This window comes from Dendropsophus ebraccatus, chromosome 11, assembly GCF_027789765.1.
Source record: "Dendropsophus ebraccatus isolate aDenEbr1 chromosome 11, aDenEbr1.pat, whole genome shotgun sequence".
Lineage (NCBI taxonomy): Eukaryota > Metazoa > Chordata > Amphibia > Anura > Hylidae > Dendropsophus > Dendropsophus ebraccatus.
Genome location: NC_091464.1, coordinates 89,312,829 through 89,332,379, shown reverse-complemented (window position 1 = coordinate 89,332,379; position 19,551 = coordinate 89,312,829). Strand labels below are relative to the sequence as shown.

Sequence of the window (19,551 nt, the reverse complement as noted above, 5' to 3'; positions counted from 1 at the left end):
CTGTGTGGTGGGATAAATGTACTACTCTGGCCTACAGCGTCTCCGCACCTCTCTTACATGCAGCACATCTGGGACGTCATTCGCATCGACCATTGAAAAATTAAATGGATGTCTTCAGCTTGGCAGACGCTTCCTTTGACAACCATTAATAACCTTGCTTATAGCGAGCCAAGGTGTAAGAGCGACTGTTACTGAGGATGGTGGTAAATATAGAGGAGAAACTGTAATTATCAGTAAGTGGGTATCCTCTCCTGACCGCAGCCATGTTTAGCCCCAAGTCTGTCACTAAGGATAGCCTCACACATACCATAGCGCAGTGAATTTGATGGTGGAGAACTGCAGCAGATTTGATCTAAACTGTACACAGCATGAAAGCTGCTGCAGATCCTGTACGTGTGACCGCACCCTTAGGATATGTTCACACTGATACAGGCTATGGCACACTGAGGCAGGCAGAGAATTCCGCCGGATTTACTCAGTGTGAACATACCCTTACAGTAGATAATAAAGTAATATTAAAGGCAATAGCAGATTCCTCCATCACCAGGAATGGGAGTCCATTATTTGAGAGGCATTTGGCCACAGCCCAGATTGCTTTACACGTGAAGGAATTAGCCAGTGTTAGAAATACACGGCCACTTTCTTCTAGAGACAAAACAACAAACTCTTGTCTCTACTTCAGGTGTGGTTTGCAATTAAAGGGAAAATCTTTTTCTTTCAAATCAACTGGTTTCAGAAAGTTATATAGATAAGTAATTTACTTTTTTTAAAATCTCCAATCTTCCAGTACTTATCAGCTGCTGTATGTCCTGCAGGAAGTGGTGTATTCTTTCCAGTCTGACATACTGCTCTCTGCTGCCACCTCTGTCTATGTCAGGAACTGTCCAGAGCAGTAGTAAAAACCTCTCCTGCTCTGGACAGTTCCTGACATGGACAGAGGTGGCAGCAGAGAGCAGTATGTCAGACTGGAAAAAATACACCACTTCCTGCAGGACATACAGCAGCTGATAAGTACTACATGACTTGAAAGTTTTTAATTGAAGTAAATTACAAATCTATTTAACTTTGTGAAACAGGTTGATTTGAAAGAAAAAGATTTTCACTAGAGAACCCCTTTACGCTCTATTCACTTCAATGAAACGGAGTTACAAAACCTGCACCCAAACTGGAGACAGGAGTTGTGCTGTTTCAGGAAGAAAGTGGCCATGTTTTTCTAACGCTGCATAACCCCTTTAACGTCTCTGCTGGAAGGAGTTACAGAGTGATAAGACTAGGTGATGTGATTTTACCTGCTTCCACCGTGACCTGCAGGACTAAGACTATATATACGGCTCTCTGAATTAGAAGGTGATCAGAGCGTGACAGGAAGATGGTCTGGAAGGAAGAAAGGAATGGGAACTCTCACTTACAATGATAATTTCCAGGAACTCTGACGCATATGTTACATTTGCAATACTTGAACACACTGCGCATGAGTAATGACGCCCTATATTCTGTCTATAAAAGCTAATACAAAAGAAATAAGGGTGGGGCCTCCCAAACTTATGTTACCGATACGTACATCAGCGGTCTGTATCTGTGATTTTAAGGTTGACAGTAGACGGCAGCTGCTTACTCTCGATTAGGAACCATCCTATCCTGGGGAGAGTATGACTTCATAAAGTCAGACAAAAACAAAACGTTAACCCTATCACCCCTTTAATGTCTCTGCTGGAAGGAGTTACAGGGGAACCCTACAAAGTGTGACCATCACCTCTAAGGGTATATAACAATGAGGCAGATGATCCCGGTAACAGTGCAGACAATGCATGCTGAGGACAGGTGTATTACTTGATGAGAAGCACCTACGGGATGGACCTGATGAGGAGTAGCTGTCATTAAACAATTTGATATGTCTGGCATATTAAAACCTTTTTTTTTTTTTTATCGGTCAGGCCACGACTGATCATGAGAATGAGCATGGAGACAACCAGGCTGCCGTACGCTCCTCACCTTAGACGGGCCCCATACATTTTCACTGAAAGTCTACCTAGGTCATGTGGTATAGTGTGTCGGCCACAGCAGGCTTTAGGACCATGTGAAATCCCGGCTTGTATAGGGCGCTGGTGTCCAATAGACCACAGATTGGAGTGGTTACTTCATAGAAAGGAGTTTTATTGAAATGCAACAACGCGTTTCAGCCGCCAAATGTAAGGTGGCCTTTCTCAAGTTTACAAAACGTAATAGAAACAGGGGTTTAAGTAGTGTATGGAATAACATCATGGCTCATCACTTCCGGGGCGACAGCACAAATATAAGTGGCGCCTCGAGTGTATATAAATAGCTAAACTAATGCAGAGGTCAAATATACATTATAATGTAAACAGCATGTATAAGTAAAAAATGTATAACTTACAGTCCAAGGGAGTTCCGGAGGTCGGCGTCCGGGTCCGGCAGAGTCACGTGAGCGGCCGGGCGTAATTGCGTCATTACGGTCGTACGCCCCGGCATCATGTGATTCCGGAGTTCCGAAGACGTGGCCTACGTAAACTGCGTAAAACACATATCAAGAATAGTAAGAAATAACGTAAGTAGAGTAAATCTCGGGATCAAGCATTAAAGGTAAAAATGCAGAAACTGAGCATACAACCAATAAGTAAATGAACAATTTAAAACCAAGATAAATTACTGCACCGTAAGACTCAAAATGCTAAGCAAAAAATAATAAAGAAAGATAGAGCATATATGGTCCTGTCGCCATCTAGTGGACAGAGAATAATTGGCAAGAGGGCCAATATATATCAGTAAAGGACTGGGTAAATGTGAAAAATATATATAGAAAAAAAGGGGAAATGTATATATAAATATATATGTAAAAAAAAATATATATATGTGAAGGTGTATGTATAAATGTATAAAAACTAATTTAGTATACAGGTATATTAGTTATGCATTCGTTGAGGCATAGAACTAACAGATTGAGTCATATATATATTTTTTTCTGAAAAAACTAATATACCTGTATACTAAATTAGTTTTTATACATTTATACATACACCTTCACATATATATTTTTTTTTTTACATATATATTTATATATACATTTCCCCTTTTTTTCTATATATATTTTTCACATTTACCCAGTCCTTTACTGATATATATTGGCCCTCTTGCCAATTATTCTCTGTCCACTAGATGGCGACAGGACCATATATGCTCTATCTTTCTTTATTATTTTTTGCTTAGCATTTTGAGTCTTACGGTGCAGTAATTTATCTTGGTTTTAAATTGTTCATTTACTTATTGGTTGTATGCTCAGTTTCTGCATTTTTACCTTTAATGCTTGATCCCGAGATTTACTCTACTTACGTTATTTCTTACTATTCTTGATATGTGTTTTACGCAGTTTACGTAGGCCACGTCTTCGGAACTCCGAAATCACATGATGCCGGTGCGTACGACCGTAATGACGCAATTACGCCCGGCCGCTCACGTGACTCTGCCGGACCCGGACGCCGACCTCCGGAACTCTCTGGGACTGTAAGTTATACATTTTTTACTTATACATGCTGTTTACATTATGATGTATATTTGACCTCTGCATTAGTTTAGCTATTTATATACACTCGAGGCGCCACTTATATTTGTGCTGTCGCCCCGGAAGTGATGAGCCATGATGTTATTCCATACACTACTTAAACCCCTGTTTCTATTACGTTTTGTAAACTTGAGAAAGGCCACCTTACATTTGGCGGCCGAAACGCGTTGTTGCATTTCAATAAAACTCCTTTCTATGAAGTAACCACTCCAATCTGTGGTCTATTGGACACCAGCGCCCTATACAAGCCGGGATTTCACATGGTCCTAAAGCCTGCTGTGGCCAGCACACTATACCACTTATTGTACGACTCCCTTGGACGTACCCCGGCAGGAGCTGCGGTGTTCATTCTACTATGCCTGATATAGAGTTGTGCCTATAATCTAGCACAACTCTCCTAGGTGAGTGTTACACATTCCTTCTGTGTTAGACACTCTTGCCATCTTTTATTGCACCAGGAGGCGCCCCCGCTCCCTTCTTTTCTCTCCCTTTTTTACCTAGGTCATGTGACACAGATGATAGTAAACTTCTCCCCCCCCCCCCGCTAGTTTTCCTGATCAGTCGCATTCTGAACTCTCAGACCCGACCAATCAAAACTTTTAACATGTCTCTGAGTTGTTGGGTTTTTGTTTTGTTTTTTAAATGGGGGGTTATGCAGTGTTAGAAAAATCAGCACCACCTCTGTCCTTAGGTTGTATGTGGTATTACATTTAGCTCCATTCACTTGTATCACCCACAAACTAAAAAGACAAGAGTGCTTGCTTCTGGAAGAAAGCAGACATGTTTTTTTCCAGCCTGGATAACCCCTTTAAGTATTTCTATACAAGCAGAGCAATTGTATGTTTCACTCCATGAATCCTAATGGAGCATCCATTATCCCAACCCATGGAAGCTGTGACAAGTGCAGCAACAGCAGGACCGGACATGCACTGCCCATAACTTCCAATGTGAATGCATCCTCTACTGGTCAGAGTTGCACCGGCTTCCTGTTATCTCCCAGGCTGCACTGCTGGTGGGATGTGTGTGCAGGGTGCACAGCTATTACAGAAGAGGGAATGCAGCTCTGGATGTGACAGACATGTTGCTGCAAAGTAAATCCTGTAAAGTAAAACCTAAAGCTGGATCCTGCACCCTCCCTGGTGTGATGACCGTGTAGTCGGGCTGAGATACGCGTGCGTGTGAGCGCTGTGCTTTAATGCATCAGTCTACACAGGGAGGAATCATGGCATGGACCGGAGAGAAATGAGCATGGTTTAATCATTGTGGCAAATCCAGAAAATGCACAAGACCCAAGAGGACGCACAGAGTGTCCAGCCTGGGAAATGCTCTATATAGATCTCTATAGTGTCACCACCCTGTGACCTGTAAAATGGCCTCGGGAACAATAAACAATGTGTACATTAAAATAATGCAATAATTTATACAGCAAAGAAAAAATTGCTGCATCAACGTAAAATAAAAATATATATATACTCTAACCTACAGCGGCTTCTCTTTGTAAACCAGACAGATGAAGGAAGGGGGGGAGGGAGGAAGAGGAGGAGGAGACCTCACTCGGGAACGTCACGGCCTGAAGCTGCGTCCATGGCGTGCGGCAGAAGATTCAGTCCCATCACATTTTTTTTTTTCTTTGTGTTTGGAGGTCGGTTTTTACGAGGGACAGGGGGAACTTTTTTTTTGTCATTTTTTTTTTCACGTTTTTTAATTTAAAGAGTCACTAGAAAAGTCTCCACAAAAGAATTTTTTTTTAAAGTCCGTCGTGTCTCTGGGGAAGAGAGTAAGGACAGCAGCCGTCCACAGTCTCATGGGGTCCGAGGGAAGAGACACAAAAATGTTTAAGTAGCAAAATGAAAAAACAAAACAAAAAAAAACAAACAAAAACTGGAAGAAAAAAAAAAAAAAATCAAGGCAGCCTGAAGATCATCTGGAGAGCTGAACCACCTGTCCGGGAATAGAGATGGTCAGTAGTGAATGGCCGAGAAGTCAACAACGCAAAACTTCCTGTATGTTCTCAGCCTGGTATGGTAAGACTCGTCCCTCTAGGACATTCAGGTCCAACAGAAGCTTGCTTGTATCCAGAGGGCCCATGCCTTGTGCTGGCCCCGGCACCAGTCTCCTGGCCCAGGCCTCCCTTTGTCAGTACTGTCAGGTGTATACGATTGGTCTGGTCCTTCCTTTTGTCATTGCGTCCTTGTAGTTGAAGTCGGAGGTGAAATGGAGATATGTTAAAGCAATCAGATGGATGACGCCAATCCGTCATGGCGTAGGCAGAGGTTAGGGTGGGGGTGGTGGGGATTAAGTCTGCTTTGGCCCGGAGAAATAGACCTCCGGGCTCCACTGGCAGCGCCAAAGAGGAAACAAGAAGAGAAGTGCACAGTGATGGGAGAAAAGATCCGGAAACTAAAGAAGGGGGGGGGGGGGAATGCTACAAAAAGAAGAAATACTGAGGAGGAGGAAAGAAAAGAAAAGGCTTACAGAGTGGTAAACAGAGGGTTAAGAGGGAGGAGGAAGAGGAGAAAACTGTGCACGCGGCAGACAGATGGTGGAGGATGAGGAAGGGGGATGATGGAGATCTAGCTCTGTGGCATGCTGAGCCCCGGTGGATCCCATTACAGCTGGAATCTCTCCATGGGAGCTTCTCGCTGCTGGAAGATGTACTGCTGCTGGCTGAGATCTACTTGGGGGGCAATACTGCTGTCTTCATCCTCCGTGCCAAAGTAATGCTCAATCAGGTCAAATGCCTTCTGATAGATCTCCTGGTTCTCGTGGCTCTGCAGGAACTCGATCTTGTCTAGGCCTGGGCAAGGGAGCAGGAAAAGGAGAAAAGGCAGTCACAACATGTTATTACATCTACAACTGGGGGGTCAAACTCCGGCCCTCAAGCTATTGAAAAAAACTACAATTTCCATGGGGCTTTAGCATTGGCTGTCCAGGCACAATGGGTAGTGTAGTTTTGTAACAGGCTGAAGGGCCTGAGTTTGACACCTGTGATCTATAATATCTCCAGAGCTTATAGATCCCAGGACTACCCCTTTAAGAGTTTCCAGAAGATTTGTGAATGTGATTGGAATATAAAAGTATAAAGAGTTAACAATATGACCTATGTGGAGTCTCACTTAAGCATGCTGTTCCCCAGCCACCATGTTCTCATCCTTACCGTAGGCTTCTTCAATGAGAGCACAGTACGGGTTAATGCCCGAGCCGCTGCGCTTCGATTCCTGCTCGCCGAGCCTCAGGATATTTTCTAAGCCATTCAAAGCCACCTGCACAATCTTGGAGTCCATGACAGTGAGGAGGTCACAGAGAGGCTTGATGCAGCCGCGTTCCACCAGGTATCTGAAACACAAGAATACAAGGAGGTATGAACACTAGACACAGGATTACCAGCTCTGCCTTGTGTTTCTTAAGGCAACTAAGTCCCCAGTTAAGGGGTCTCAGTAATTCTTTTTTCTGCTCCTATAGAATTCTAAGTACTTCTATCTGTGTAATGGACATAATGGATATCTGGTTCTTAGAAGGATGACAGAGCGGCTCTGTACAGTGTCTGACTTACACAATAGAGTCCCGCCCTGAGAAATGATCACCCTCTTTACCTACATTTGTGCTAAGAGAATGGAAATCGAGCAGTTCCGGATATGAAGTAGACCCTTACTTTATCTGTTCTCCAGAGCCCCCTGAAGTGGCATTTGTTATCGCCCATGCGGCTTCCTTCCGGGTCCTGAACTCTGCATTCTGCAAGATGCTAATAAGAGCAGGGAAGATATCGGCTTCAATCACGGTCTGTAAAAAGAGAAAATATAAGAAGTGGTTTAATACTGACATATCCCTGTATAAGACGCCTGCTGTCTATACAGTGTCCCCTTCCTATTGGTTTACCTAGACTGCAAAACACACACACACCCCTATAGGGGAAGAAGATTCCACCTGTGTACAGTGCGAAACTCCAAGCCCTAAGAGACTTCATTACTTCTCCGTAAAATCCCAATACTGTCTGAAGGTGACAATCCAGGACTCCCAACAGTCCAATATCCACCATAACAGTAAAGCAGGGCTCGCAATGGCAGTAATAGCCTGGACCTTTTATTTTGGCCCATATAATTTTGGCCTGGCAGTGTAACCTTAGTACAGATCAGTAATGATGTGGAGCTCGCTCTGACATTTGCTCCACCCTCCTCCCTGATTTAACGATGCAATTATAAGGACGTCTGGGGAGAAATAATAAATAAAATCTAATATTTTATGTCCCTTTAAAAACCAGCCTTTTAATTCCTAATGGTTTTTAGAATCTGTTCGCTGTCATTTACTGACAAACATTATGGAAACAGAGAGAAACTGAAAGATTGTGAGGAATTGGTAGTTTTTTTTATACCGTGATTGGGATTCAAACAGCACAAAGGGGAGGTAATGGATGAAATGGAGCAAGGCGAGAGGATACTGACCTGGATCTGAGATCTGTTCCCGGCTGTGATGTTGGATATCGTCCAGCATGCCTCCTTTTTGATAGACTCCTTGGGACTGCTCAATAAATGGAGTAAACTCGCAAGAGCTGAACAGTTCAGGATGACCTGTGGATCGGAGAAAATGTCTTAGTACATAGCACAATCTCCTCACATGGCTTTAGTAAATCAAGGCAGATAAAGGGGTTTCTGAAGGCTGCAGTACCAGACACAACCGCTGCAAAGCAGACGGCGCTGTGTCTGGTAGACAATGAAGGGGACACGGAGCAGGGGTGCCATTAATATTATGGGTTTACAAAACTCTTATCCACATACTGACATTTTTTTATAAATGTACAATAAATTGCTGGAAAGGATGTATGGAGCTAAGCCCACTTCATACATGATGGCTGTATAACATAGCTGAAACCACCCGACAGAAGTGTCCTGCAGAATACAGGTGGCTTTCCCCGCTGTTCTCTAATTGCCCCTCTCTACATGCAAAATTAAAGGAGAACTCCGGGCACAGGAATTTTTTTCAATCAGCAGGGCATGGGGGGAACATAACAAACAGTAACTCACCTCTCCCTGTGCCTCTCCAGCACTAGATCACCACTCCAGGACCCCTGCCAGGCTCAAGGATATCTATCAGAGCAGACGTCATGACCTAGCTGATGGACTTACCACTCAGTGAGTGGGGTGGGACACCGCTGCAGTCACTGATTGGCTGAGCGTGTAACCTATCAGCCGGGATGGCATTTTCCCCCCACGCCGTAACTTCCCGGGGCCGGTCAGGTGGCGCATCGCAGGCACAGGGGGAGGTAAGCGATCCTTGATTGTTATTTTCTCCTCTGCCAGCTGTCAGAATTTTGCTTCAGCAGGACTTCACCTTTAAATAATTTGGGCAGGTGCATGCTGTTCACACAATGGTCCACTAGAGGGCAGAGTCACATCAGATGACTGTTCTCCAACCTGTGGCAAAACTACAACTACTCTCACGTTCTGAAAGCCTTCAGCATGATGGGAGTTGTAGCTCTGCAGCAGTTGGGGATCTATAGGTTGGCCAACATTGCTTCAAACACCTTCATGAAAATTATACATAATGTCTATACCCACTGAGCTGACATCACTCCAGAGGAGATCAGATGCCCCCAGGACTCTTAGTACTGACCAGAGAGCTACACTGACGTCCTTGTGGATGGGTCTGGTATTGCAGCTTAAACCCCATTCATATAAACTCTGAACACAGCCAATGGACACTTTCCCTTTAAGGGATGCAATACTGACCTGTGTCTGGACGTCGTCTCCGGTGACAATGTTACCAACAGCTCTCAGGGCAGGTGACACCACTTTGTAGTCGCTGTGCCTTTAAAGAAAGAAGCAAAAAGGTTATGGGTCATCAGATGGTGCTTGTCCCAGTGATATCTAGTCATGGTCGTGTCAGTGTGATCCTGGTTCTATGGGTAAAGGTTACTACTCTCATCACATCCAATATATCTTACAGTAAGAGCTCCACCAGTCGCCTGCACACTCCAGCATCGATGACCGCCTGGATTTTATCATTTGGCCCATCGGACAGGTAAGAGAGCGCCCAGCAGGCATCGGCCAGGACGTCGGTGTCACTAACAAAGAGTAGCCAGGACAGCACGTTCAGACATGGGGAGACCTGTGGAGGAGAAGTGAAAGAAGGTTTACAGATGTACACTACCGTTCAAAAGTTTGGGGTCACCCAAACAATTTTGTGTTTTCCATGAAAAGTCACACTTCTTCACCACCATACGTTGTGAAATAAATAGAAAATAGAGACAAGACATTGACAAGGTTAGAAATAATGATTTGTATTTGAAATAACATTGTTTTTACATCACACTTTGCTTTCGTCAAAGAATCCTCCTTTTGCAGCAATTCCAGCATTGCACACCTTTGGCATTCTAGCTATTAATCTGTTGGGGTAAGCTGGAGAAATTGCACCCCACGCTTCTAGAAGCAGCTCCCACAAGTTGGATTGGTTGGATGGGCACTTCTGGCGTACCATACGGTCAAGCTGCTCCCACAACAGCTCAATGGGGTGGTGACCTGGTGACTGCGCTGGCCACTCCATTACCTATGATAGAATACCAGCTGCTGCTTCTGCTGTAAATAGTTCTTGCACAATTTGGAGGTGTGTTTAGGGTCATTGTCCTGTTGTAGGATGAAATTGGCTCCAATCAAGCGCTGTCCACTGGGTATGGCATGGCGTTGCAGAGTGATAGCCTTCCTTATTCACAATCCCTTTTACCCTGTACAAATCTCCCACCTTACCAGCACCAACCCCAGACCATCACATGACCTCCACCATGTATAACAGATGGCGTCAGGCATTCTTCCAGCATCTTTTCATTTGTTCTGCGTCTCACAAACGTTCTTCTTTGTGATCCAAACACCTCAAACTTGGATTCATCCGTCCACAACACTTTTTTCCAGTCTTCCTCTGTCCAATGTCTGTGTTCTTTTGCCCATCTTAATCTTTTTCTCTTATTGGCCAGTCTCAGATATGGCTTTTTCTTTGCCACTCTGCCCAAAATCCCGCAGCCGCCTCTTCACTGTAGATGATGACACTGGTGTTTTGCGGGTACTATTTAATGAAGATGCCAGTTGGGGACCTGTGAGGCGTCTGTTTCTCAAACTAGAGACTCTAATGTGCTTATCTTCTTGCTTAGTTGCGCAACGCAGCCTTCTTTTTCTACTCTGGTTAGAGCCTGTTTGTGCTGTCCTCTGAAGGGAGTAGTACACACCGTTGTAGAAAATCTTCAGTTTCTTAGCAATTTCTCACATGGAATAGCCTTCATTTCTGAGAACAAGAATAGACTGTCGAGTTTCAGATGAAAGTTCTCTTTTTCTGGCCGTTTTGAGCGTTTAATTGACCCCACAAATGTGATGCTCCAGAAACACAATCTGCTCAAAGGAAGGTCAGTTTTGTAGCTTCTGTAACGAGCTAGACTGTTTTCAGATGTGTGAACATGATTGCACAAGGGTTTTCTAATCATCAATTAGCCTTCTGAGCCGATGAGCAAACATATTGTACCATTAGAACACTGGAGTGATAGTTGCTGGAAATGGGCCTCTATACACCTATGTAGATATTGCACCAAAAACCAGACATTTGCAGCTGGAATAGTCATTTACCACATTAGCAATGTATAGAGTGTATTTGTTTAAAGTTAGGACTAGTTTAAAGTTATCTTCATTGAAAAGTACAGTGCCGATGTCCTTGCAGCAGCAGTAATACATTACCTGCAGGTCTTCTTCGCGCTGTCTTCATCCCAGGGTCCCGCGCTCTCTATCTTCTGAATGGCCAGTCAGCTGACAGGCCACACTCAGCCAATCACAGGCCGCGGCGGTCCCGGCCTGTGATTGGCTGAGTGCTCCGTCAGCTGACCGGCCATTCAGAAGATAGAGCGTGCGGGACCCGGGGATGAAGACAGCGCGAAGAAGCCTGGACAGGTAATGTATGATGCTGCTGCTGTCAAATCGTCGGTAGCCCGCCGCACACCGCTATTCAACCGTAGCGATGCGCGGCGGGGAAACGATGATTTTAGGTCTGGCCCTAAATGAACGATCAGCCGATGACACGATCATCGGCTGATTGTTCTCTCTATTTCACCGAACGGTAATCGGCCGAATCGGGCAAAATTGGGCCGATCCGGCCGATTATAGTTACTGTGGAATAGGGCCCTTACAGTGAAAGCTGCTAGGTGTCAGCAACTCATAGGTGACCCCTTTCTATGATGGCTACATTATCCAACAAGGGGTTTATCCTTGGGACTTTAGTAGTGATGCTCACCTTGGCAAACTCCGGAGGAGGGTTCTTCCCTCGGCACAGGTTAGACAGCGCCCAGACAGCATTCCGGGTCATTGTGAGGCGGTTCTGTTTAGAGAGTAACCTAAAATATACAATACAGACCTGTATGTTACATATAGAAGTCATATACGGCTCATCAGGTGGAGGCAGTGACAGCACAGTATAGGGAACAGCTGTACACATATCTACATGACATATCTGCCCAACCCACCCTTCTAATGAATAGTCATCCAGCGCTCTACAGTGATAAATGCTGGAGTGACATCACTGCCGATTGCCTCCTCAATATCAGACAGGGCTGCCGGTCAGACTAGCGCACTGAGGGTTGTAGTCCCACCCCCAGGGCACCAAACTTCCTCATTTAAATATTTGATAAGGATCCAGGTAAGAAACTTCCCTTCATTCTTAGCGACCCGTACGCTATAGGGACATTTCAGAAGGTTAGATACTTTGTTTCCCCTTAGGCATGTTAAAGGGGTAGTTCACCAAAAATGTTTCTCTTTCCAATCAGCTGGTGGCAGATTCATAATTTTCTTCTATTAAAAAATCTCCAGTTTTCCAGTACTTATCAGCTGGTGTATATCCTGCAGAAGTTCTGTATTCTTTCCAATCAAGGGAGCAGGAGAGGTTTTTTTTATGGGGATTTGCTGCTGCTCTGGACAGTTCCTGACATGGACAGAGGTGGCAGCAGAGAGCACTGTGTCAGACTGGAGAGAATACACCACTTCCTGTAGGACATACAGCAACTGATAAGTACTAAAAGACTAGATTTTTTTTTAGTAGAAGTAAACTACACACCTTTGGCACTTTATGTCCCCAGTTGATCTGAAAGAAAAAAAGGGTAAACTCCCCCTTTAAATAGCTGTGCATCATAGGGAACATTCCTGGTTATTATGGCAACTTTTTGTGTTGATAGCTTTTAAACAAACAAGACATATTGCAAATTTGATATATTAAATGACCTTCTTCCCGTTGAGAAAAACAAACTTTTCCTTGATCCAATATGGCCGCTTTCAAGATGGTGGCCATCTCACCTATTATGGGACATTATGGGATGTCACTTTCTAAAGATTTTGTGTCGCCCTGTAGATCACCAAGCAGCCCGGTCCCAAGTAACCAGTCTGTAGCCAATTAGTCACGTCTCCAGCCCAGGCAAAACTAGTAGAGAAGGGGCAGGAGGCTCTGCAGGATGTTGAAGGGGTTATGCAGGATTAGAAAAACAAAAACAGCCCCACCCCTATCCTCAGTTTATGTGTGGTATTGCAGCTCTGTGCCATTGAAGTTGATGCAGTTGAGTTGTAAAAGCACACACAGAGCGGGGATGAGTGTGGTGCTTTTTATGAAAGAAAGCAGCTGTGTTTTTGTAAGGCTGTTTGGGGGTGGTGGGGGTCTTCCAGGATTAGAAAAACATAGCTTAATATGACACATGTAGACCATGAACATTTAAAGGATACCAAATGGCTTTGGAAACACAATGTCACAGAAATCTAGTAATACATAAACGTCTCATACAGGTGTAAAGTCCCCCAGAGAGGTGAAAGTCCCCCAGAGATTAGAGATGATGCAGTGCACTTACTGTAAGAGGGGGGGCAGGATATTACAGTCCAGAACATAGTCTCTGCACACAGTGCTGTCTCCAGCGATGTTCCCGAGAGCCCACACCGCCTGTGGAGAAGACACACAGATATAAGGAATGAGGACACACAGTATACGAGGAGGTATACAGAAGGAGGGCTGCTCTATTACCTGCTCCTGCACATCCTCAAACTCAGAGTTGAGCAGCTCTATGAAGATCGGCACGGCCCCCGACTGGATGACGATCCGGGTCTGCAGGGAGTTCCCTGAGGCGATGTTTGTTAACACCCAGGCGGCTTCAAACTGCAGGAGACAATGAGGTCGCAATATGAGTGTGAACAGACACGATACATGACATGATACATGATCAGACAGACAAGATGGCATCTGCCCTCACCTGTAATGTGCAGTTCTCCTTCCTTTTCAGGAACTCCACAAATCTGGCGACCACCCCTTGTGTCCCTATCACTTCATCTATCGGGGGGTTAGGCTCTGAGGAAAAGAAAAAGCAAAAGGTTAAAAAAAAGAAGCTGTTGGCAGATCCGCAACAGATTTCATCTAAATAACTGAACACAGCATCAAATCTGCTGCGGATCCTGTACGTGTGAGAGCACCATGAATAGTATACCAGAAATGTCAAACTCCGGCCCTCCAGCTGTTGCAAAACTACAATTCCCATTGTGCTTTAGCTTTGGCTGTCCAGGCATGATGGGAATTGTAGTTTTATAACAGCTAGAGGGCCTGAGTTTGAAACCTGTGCATCATATATCTGATTGTTATGACTGATATACAGCTTCACAGGTAAAGAACCACAAGCTGCGATGTCCCAGCTAGGGGGAAGGACTTCACATCTGCACAGTGCACAGAGCTGACGGCACAGGCGTTACCTTTGGACAGGAGTTTTCTGAATTTCTGGGTGGCGGTGAGCTGCTGCTCGGGATTGTTGGAGAAGATCATGTCTATCATGTCTGATGTGATCACCCCGCTCTGCAGAGAGGAAGACAGACAGATAGACAGCTTTATGGAAACAATACAAACTGAGGAGAAAAATGTAATAAAAAAACAACTGCAATCTGTATCTCACAGGACTGTAACCTATATATGATTATTTCAATAAACAGATTCAATTAATTCAGATCTTGTCTGTGACAATGACTGTCTTTGAATGATTTACCTATTAACCGTTTCCTGACACTGGCTATACTATTACACCATATAGCCATACGGGTTCATGTAACAGACCGACCTCATACGTAGCAGGTGCCGGCTGTGTACAACACATGTAGAAATTTCCTAGATATAACAGGTAATAGTAACTTCAGCATATAGGGGGTTAAAATGTGGGGTGCATTCCCCTCTGTCCTCCAATCAACAACACAGGAAGCAATTATGGGGTGCTGCGCTGTTACAGTAGTAGTCCAGAGAAAATTCAATGATGCCCCCACTAATCCCACATTAGCCAGATGTAAACAATCTAGAAAGTCTTGGTTCTGTGTGTATATCTATCTATATATCTGTAGAATGGTAGTGCCATGTTATTGTACTGCAGCTCCCATTGATTTTAATGGTAGCTGAGCTATAGTAATATGTGTACACAATATATGGAGCCGAGGCTTTCAGCTCCGTACAGTTTGCATCTGGGCTCCATGGCTGTGCAGACAGAAAACATAACAGGAATATATGTGAAGCCAGACTGCCGTTATGTCTTTTGTCTATCCAGTTTGGTATCTGCTGCTGGTGAATGGACTTCTGAATGATCTGATATTTTAAAGTGCTGGGGAATTTAAAGAGGTTGTCCAGGATGACATGACTGCTTTCACGCAGCAACAATGCCTCCACCTGTCCATGGGTTGTGTCTGCTCACGGTCAAGTCCTTTTATACATGGCAGATCGTTCCAAGACAAGAAACAGTGAGGATCCTGCAAGCAGCAGACTATCCCAGCAATCATCCATTACATGCTACAGCTAAATCCCTGCATTACCGCCGCCATCTCCATATTGTTTGCCGGTGCTTCATGATAGTTTGCGTCAAACATGGCGTCGTCTTCAGCCGCTTCCTCCGCGGTCGCCACATTTCTTCTTTTGAATAACTGCAAAGAGAGAAGCCGATCAGGTTGTTGCAAACTTCTGAGGTGAACAACGAGGATATGGGTGCAGAGACCACTGCCGATCACTTAAAGGGGAACTATTAGCAGGTGAGACGAATCTAACCTGCCGATAGCCCCTTACTGGGCACAGGATGCCAAGGAGGAAGCTATGTGTATTATCTTCCTCCTCAGTGCCATTTCGTTGCAGTTAGCAGTGTAATACTCAGTCTGGAGCACCATTAGGAGAACCGCCCCATTCCCTATCACACGAGCCTGCCCGTTCCTTCTAATGAAAATCAATCAAGCAGGTGGCTGGATCGTCGCTCTGGGGGTGGGGCAGTTCTCCTTACGGTGCTCTGGTCCAAGGATTACACAGCTAACAGCATGGGAACTGCGCCGAGGAGGATAGTAAGAGCTTCCTCCTCTGTGCCCCATGTGCTATAGGGACATATCAGCAGGTTAGATTTGTCTAACCTGTTGATGGTTCCCCTTTAATACTGTCTCAGACTTTGTATGGAACTTTACTCTGCTCGTTTCGGCTCTCTAAGGAAGTGGAAAAACAATCCCAGCTAAGCTTTTTGGGCCTGTGCTTTAGCAATTGACATGAGCAGACTGAGTGACTTTCCGCAGCTTGCATATTGCTGGGAGAAGCATGGAGGTAAAACTATAACTCCCGGCATGCTCTGACATACTAGACACCTGACAACAGCTGGAAAGTGACAGCTTGGTTATTTTGTCAGGTACCTATAAGACGGAGAAATTCCATCTTCAGGACCCCAGTATCTCAACAGTAACTTAGACCCAAATGCTTAGAGGACCCCCAAATAAATCATTACAGGTTATTTAGACTTTAGCTGGAATAAAGACTTCACATTTTATGCATAATCTTTATAGGTTATAAAAATAAAACAAGTGAGGCATCCTGTCTTCCCCTGCCCCCTGCTGGTCGGTGACTGACGGCAGCAGCTGGACCATGCACACTGACACCCAAGGCCCCCGCACCTCATGATGCCAGCAGTGTAAACAGCCCCCCTCCCCCCAGGGACCGGACGTGTTTATCTGAAATCCAGATCACTGCGATGAGTGTCATCCTGTGAATTGTTGCAGAAACGATTCACGGTCCCATTCATCTGAATCCAAATGCTGCAAACACGGCCCCCATCTGGATGAATGGCGCTGACTAAGCAAAAAAAAAAAAAATGTCTGCCTCAAATCTGCTTGCTGTGAATCCATACATAAGGCGGCAGGTGACAATGCCATGGAAGGAAGGCGACATAAAACATCTAGCCGGCTGTAACCTTACACTTTCTGGCAGTCTCTGACAATTAATGAGAATTATCAGAGGTTTATAGTCGGCCATAAAGCTTCAATACCTGTTCGCAGAATGTTTGTCAGTGAAGTCTCAGGAGGCTGTCATGCAGTTTATAGTATAGGCCAAGTCTATGTATTTGCACAACTTTAGTTACTGGTTTACAGCAGGGGTGGGGAACCTTCAGCCTCCAGCTGTTGTAAAACTACAATCATGCCTGGCCAGCCGAAGTTAAAGCTTACGGTGTCTAGGCACGATGGGAATTGTAGTCTTACAACAGCTGGATGATTTTTAGGAACCCCCACTAATTCCTATATGTGCAATATAACACAAACATCATCATTTGCACTTAAAGGAGAAGTCTGGAGAAAATTTTTATTAAAGTATTGTATTGCCCCCCAAAAGTTATACAAATCACCAAAATACACTTATTATGGGAAATGCTTATAAAGTGCCTTTTTCCCTGCACTTACTACTGCATCAAGGCTTCACTTCCTGGATAACATGGTGATGTCCCTTCCTGGATAACATGGTGATGTCCCTTCCTGGATAACATGGTGATGTCACTTCCTGGATAACATGGTGATGTCACTTCCTAGATAACATGGTGATGTCACTTCCTGGATAACATGGTGATGTCGCTTCCTGGATAACATGGTGATGTCACGACTCAACTCCCAGAGCTGTGTGGGCTGTGGCTACTGGAGAGGATAATGGCAGAGGGATGCTCAGTGTCCCTCCAGTACCCTGTGTCCCTCAGTGTCCCCCTGCCATCATCCTCTCCAGCAGCCACAGCCCGCACAGCTCTAGAAGTCGCGTCGTGACCTCACCATGTTATCCAGGAAGTGACATCACCATGTTATCCAGGAAGTGAAGCCTTGATGCAGTAGTAAGTGCAGGGAAAAAAGCCCTTTATAAGCATTTCCCATAGTAAGTGTATATTGGGGATTTGTATACCTTTTGGGGGGCAATACAATACTTAAAAAATTTCGCTGGACTTCCCCTTTAAGATCGCACCTACATCTACCCCTGAGAATGTGGAATGGCTATTCATACTGTGAGCGGACCCCCAGCACCCACCTGCTCCTCTCTCTTCTGTTTGCGCAGCTGTAGTCCCTCCTCCTCCCGCCTTCGCCGCATCTCGTCCGGGTTTAAGGACTTGTTCTTGTAGCTCTTGAGCCGAGAGGTTTCCTTTCCTGAGCTCGTCATGGTGCCTGAAAGCAAGAAAAGAGACAGGTGTCTTATCCTGAGCACACAGGTGTGTGTGTGTATGTGTGTATGTATATATATATATATATATATATATACACATACATACATACACACAGTGCCTACAAGTAGTATTCAACCCCCTGCAGATTTAGCAGGTTTGATAAGTTGCAATAAGTTAGAGCCTTCAAACTTCAAACAAGAGCAGGATTTATTAACAGATGCATAAATATTACAAACCAAAAAGTTAAGTTGCTCTGTTAAATAATACATTTTAAACATAAGTTTGGGTCAATTATTATTCAACCCCTAGGTTTAATATTTTGTGGAAAAACCCTTGTTTGCAATTACAGCTAATAATCGTCTTTTATAAGACCTGATCAGGCCGGCACAGGTCTCTGGAGTTATCTTGGCCCTCTCCTCCATGCAGATCTTCTCCAAGTTATCTAGGTTCTTTGGGTGTCTCATGTGGACTTTAATCTTGAGCTCCTTCCACAAATTTTCAATTGGGTTAAGGTCAGGAGACTGACTAGGCCACTGCAACACCTTGATATTTTTCCCTCTTGAACCAGGCCTTGGTTTTCTTGGCTGTGTGCTTTGGGTCGTTGTCTTGTTGGAAGATGAAATGACGATCCATCTTAAGATCCTTGATGGAGGAACGGAGGTTCTTGGCCAAAATCTCCAGGTAGGCCGTGCTATCCATCTTCCCATGGATGCGAACCAGATGGCCAGGCCCCTTGGCTGAGAAGCAGCCCCACAGCATGATGCTGCCACCACCATGCTTGACTGTAGGGATGGTATTCTTGGGGTAGTATGCAGTGCCATCCAGTCGCCAAATGTCACATGTGTGGTTGGCACCAAAGATCTCGATCTTGGTCTCATCAGACCAGAAAACCTTGAACCAGTCTGTCTCAGAGTCCTACAAGTGATCATGAGCAAACTGTAGATGAGCCTTGACATGACGCTTTGAAAGTAAAGGTACCTTATGGGCTCGTCTGGAACGGAGACCATTGCGGTGGAGTACGTTACTTATGGTATTGACTGAAACCAATGTCCCCACTGCCATGAGATCTTGCCGGAGCTCCTTCCTTGTTGTCCTTGGGTCAGCCTTGACTGGGTCAGCCTTGACTGGACAAGCCTGGCCTAGGCACAGGAGGAAACTTTCAAAGGTTTTCCAGGCCGTGGAAGGCTAACAGTAGTTCCATAAGCCTTCCACTTCCGGATGATGCTCCCAACAGTAGAGACAGGTAGACCCAACTCTTTGGAAAGGGTTTTGTATCCCTTGCCAGCCTTGTGACCCTCCACCATCTTGTCTCTGATGGCCTTGGAATGCTCCTTTGTCTTTCCCATGTTGACCATGTATGAGTGCTGTTCACAAGTTTGGGGAGGGTCTTAAATAACCAGAAAAGGTGGGAAAAACAGATAATTAATCCAAACATGTGAAGCTCATTGTTCTTTGTGCCTGAACTACTTCTTAATACTTTAGGGGAACCAAACAGAATTCTGGTGGTTTGAGG

At 44.8% G+C, this 19,551-nt stretch overlaps 1 protein-coding gene across 1 annotated transcript in view; it reads right to left on the bottom strand.

Annotated features, from left to right (window-relative positions):
• Positions 1–4,810: 4,810 nt before the first annotated feature.
• KPNA1 (karyopherin subunit alpha 1) overlaps positions 4,811–19,551 on the bottom strand; it is a 36,787-nt gene continuing 22,046 nt past the window's right edge. Inside the window, exons 2-14 of the mRNA XM_069944381.1 lie at positions 17,906–18,039; positions 15,412–15,519; positions 14,317–14,416; positions 13,827–13,921; positions 13,601–13,732; positions 13,431–13,519; positions 11,837–11,936; positions 9,516–9,679; positions 9,301–9,379; positions 8,017–8,142; positions 7,230–7,357; positions 6,735–6,913; positions 4,811–6,374 (exon numbers count right to left, since the gene is read on the bottom strand). Coding sequence (XP_069800482.1) covers positions 6,187–6,374; positions 6,735–6,913; positions 7,230–7,357; positions 8,017–8,142; positions 9,301–9,379; positions 9,516–9,679; positions 11,837–11,936; positions 13,431–13,519; positions 13,601–13,732; positions 13,827–13,921; positions 14,317–14,416; positions 15,412–15,519; positions 17,906–18,039 — 1,622 coding nt within the window. The 3' untranslated portion in view covers positions 4,811–6,186. The remainder of the gene's footprint in view (positions 6,375–6,734; positions 6,914–7,229; positions 7,358–8,016; positions 8,143–9,300; positions 9,380–9,515; positions 9,680–11,836; positions 11,937–13,430; positions 13,520–13,600; positions 13,733–13,826; positions 13,922–14,316; positions 14,417–15,411; positions 15,520–17,905; positions 18,040–19,551) is intronic.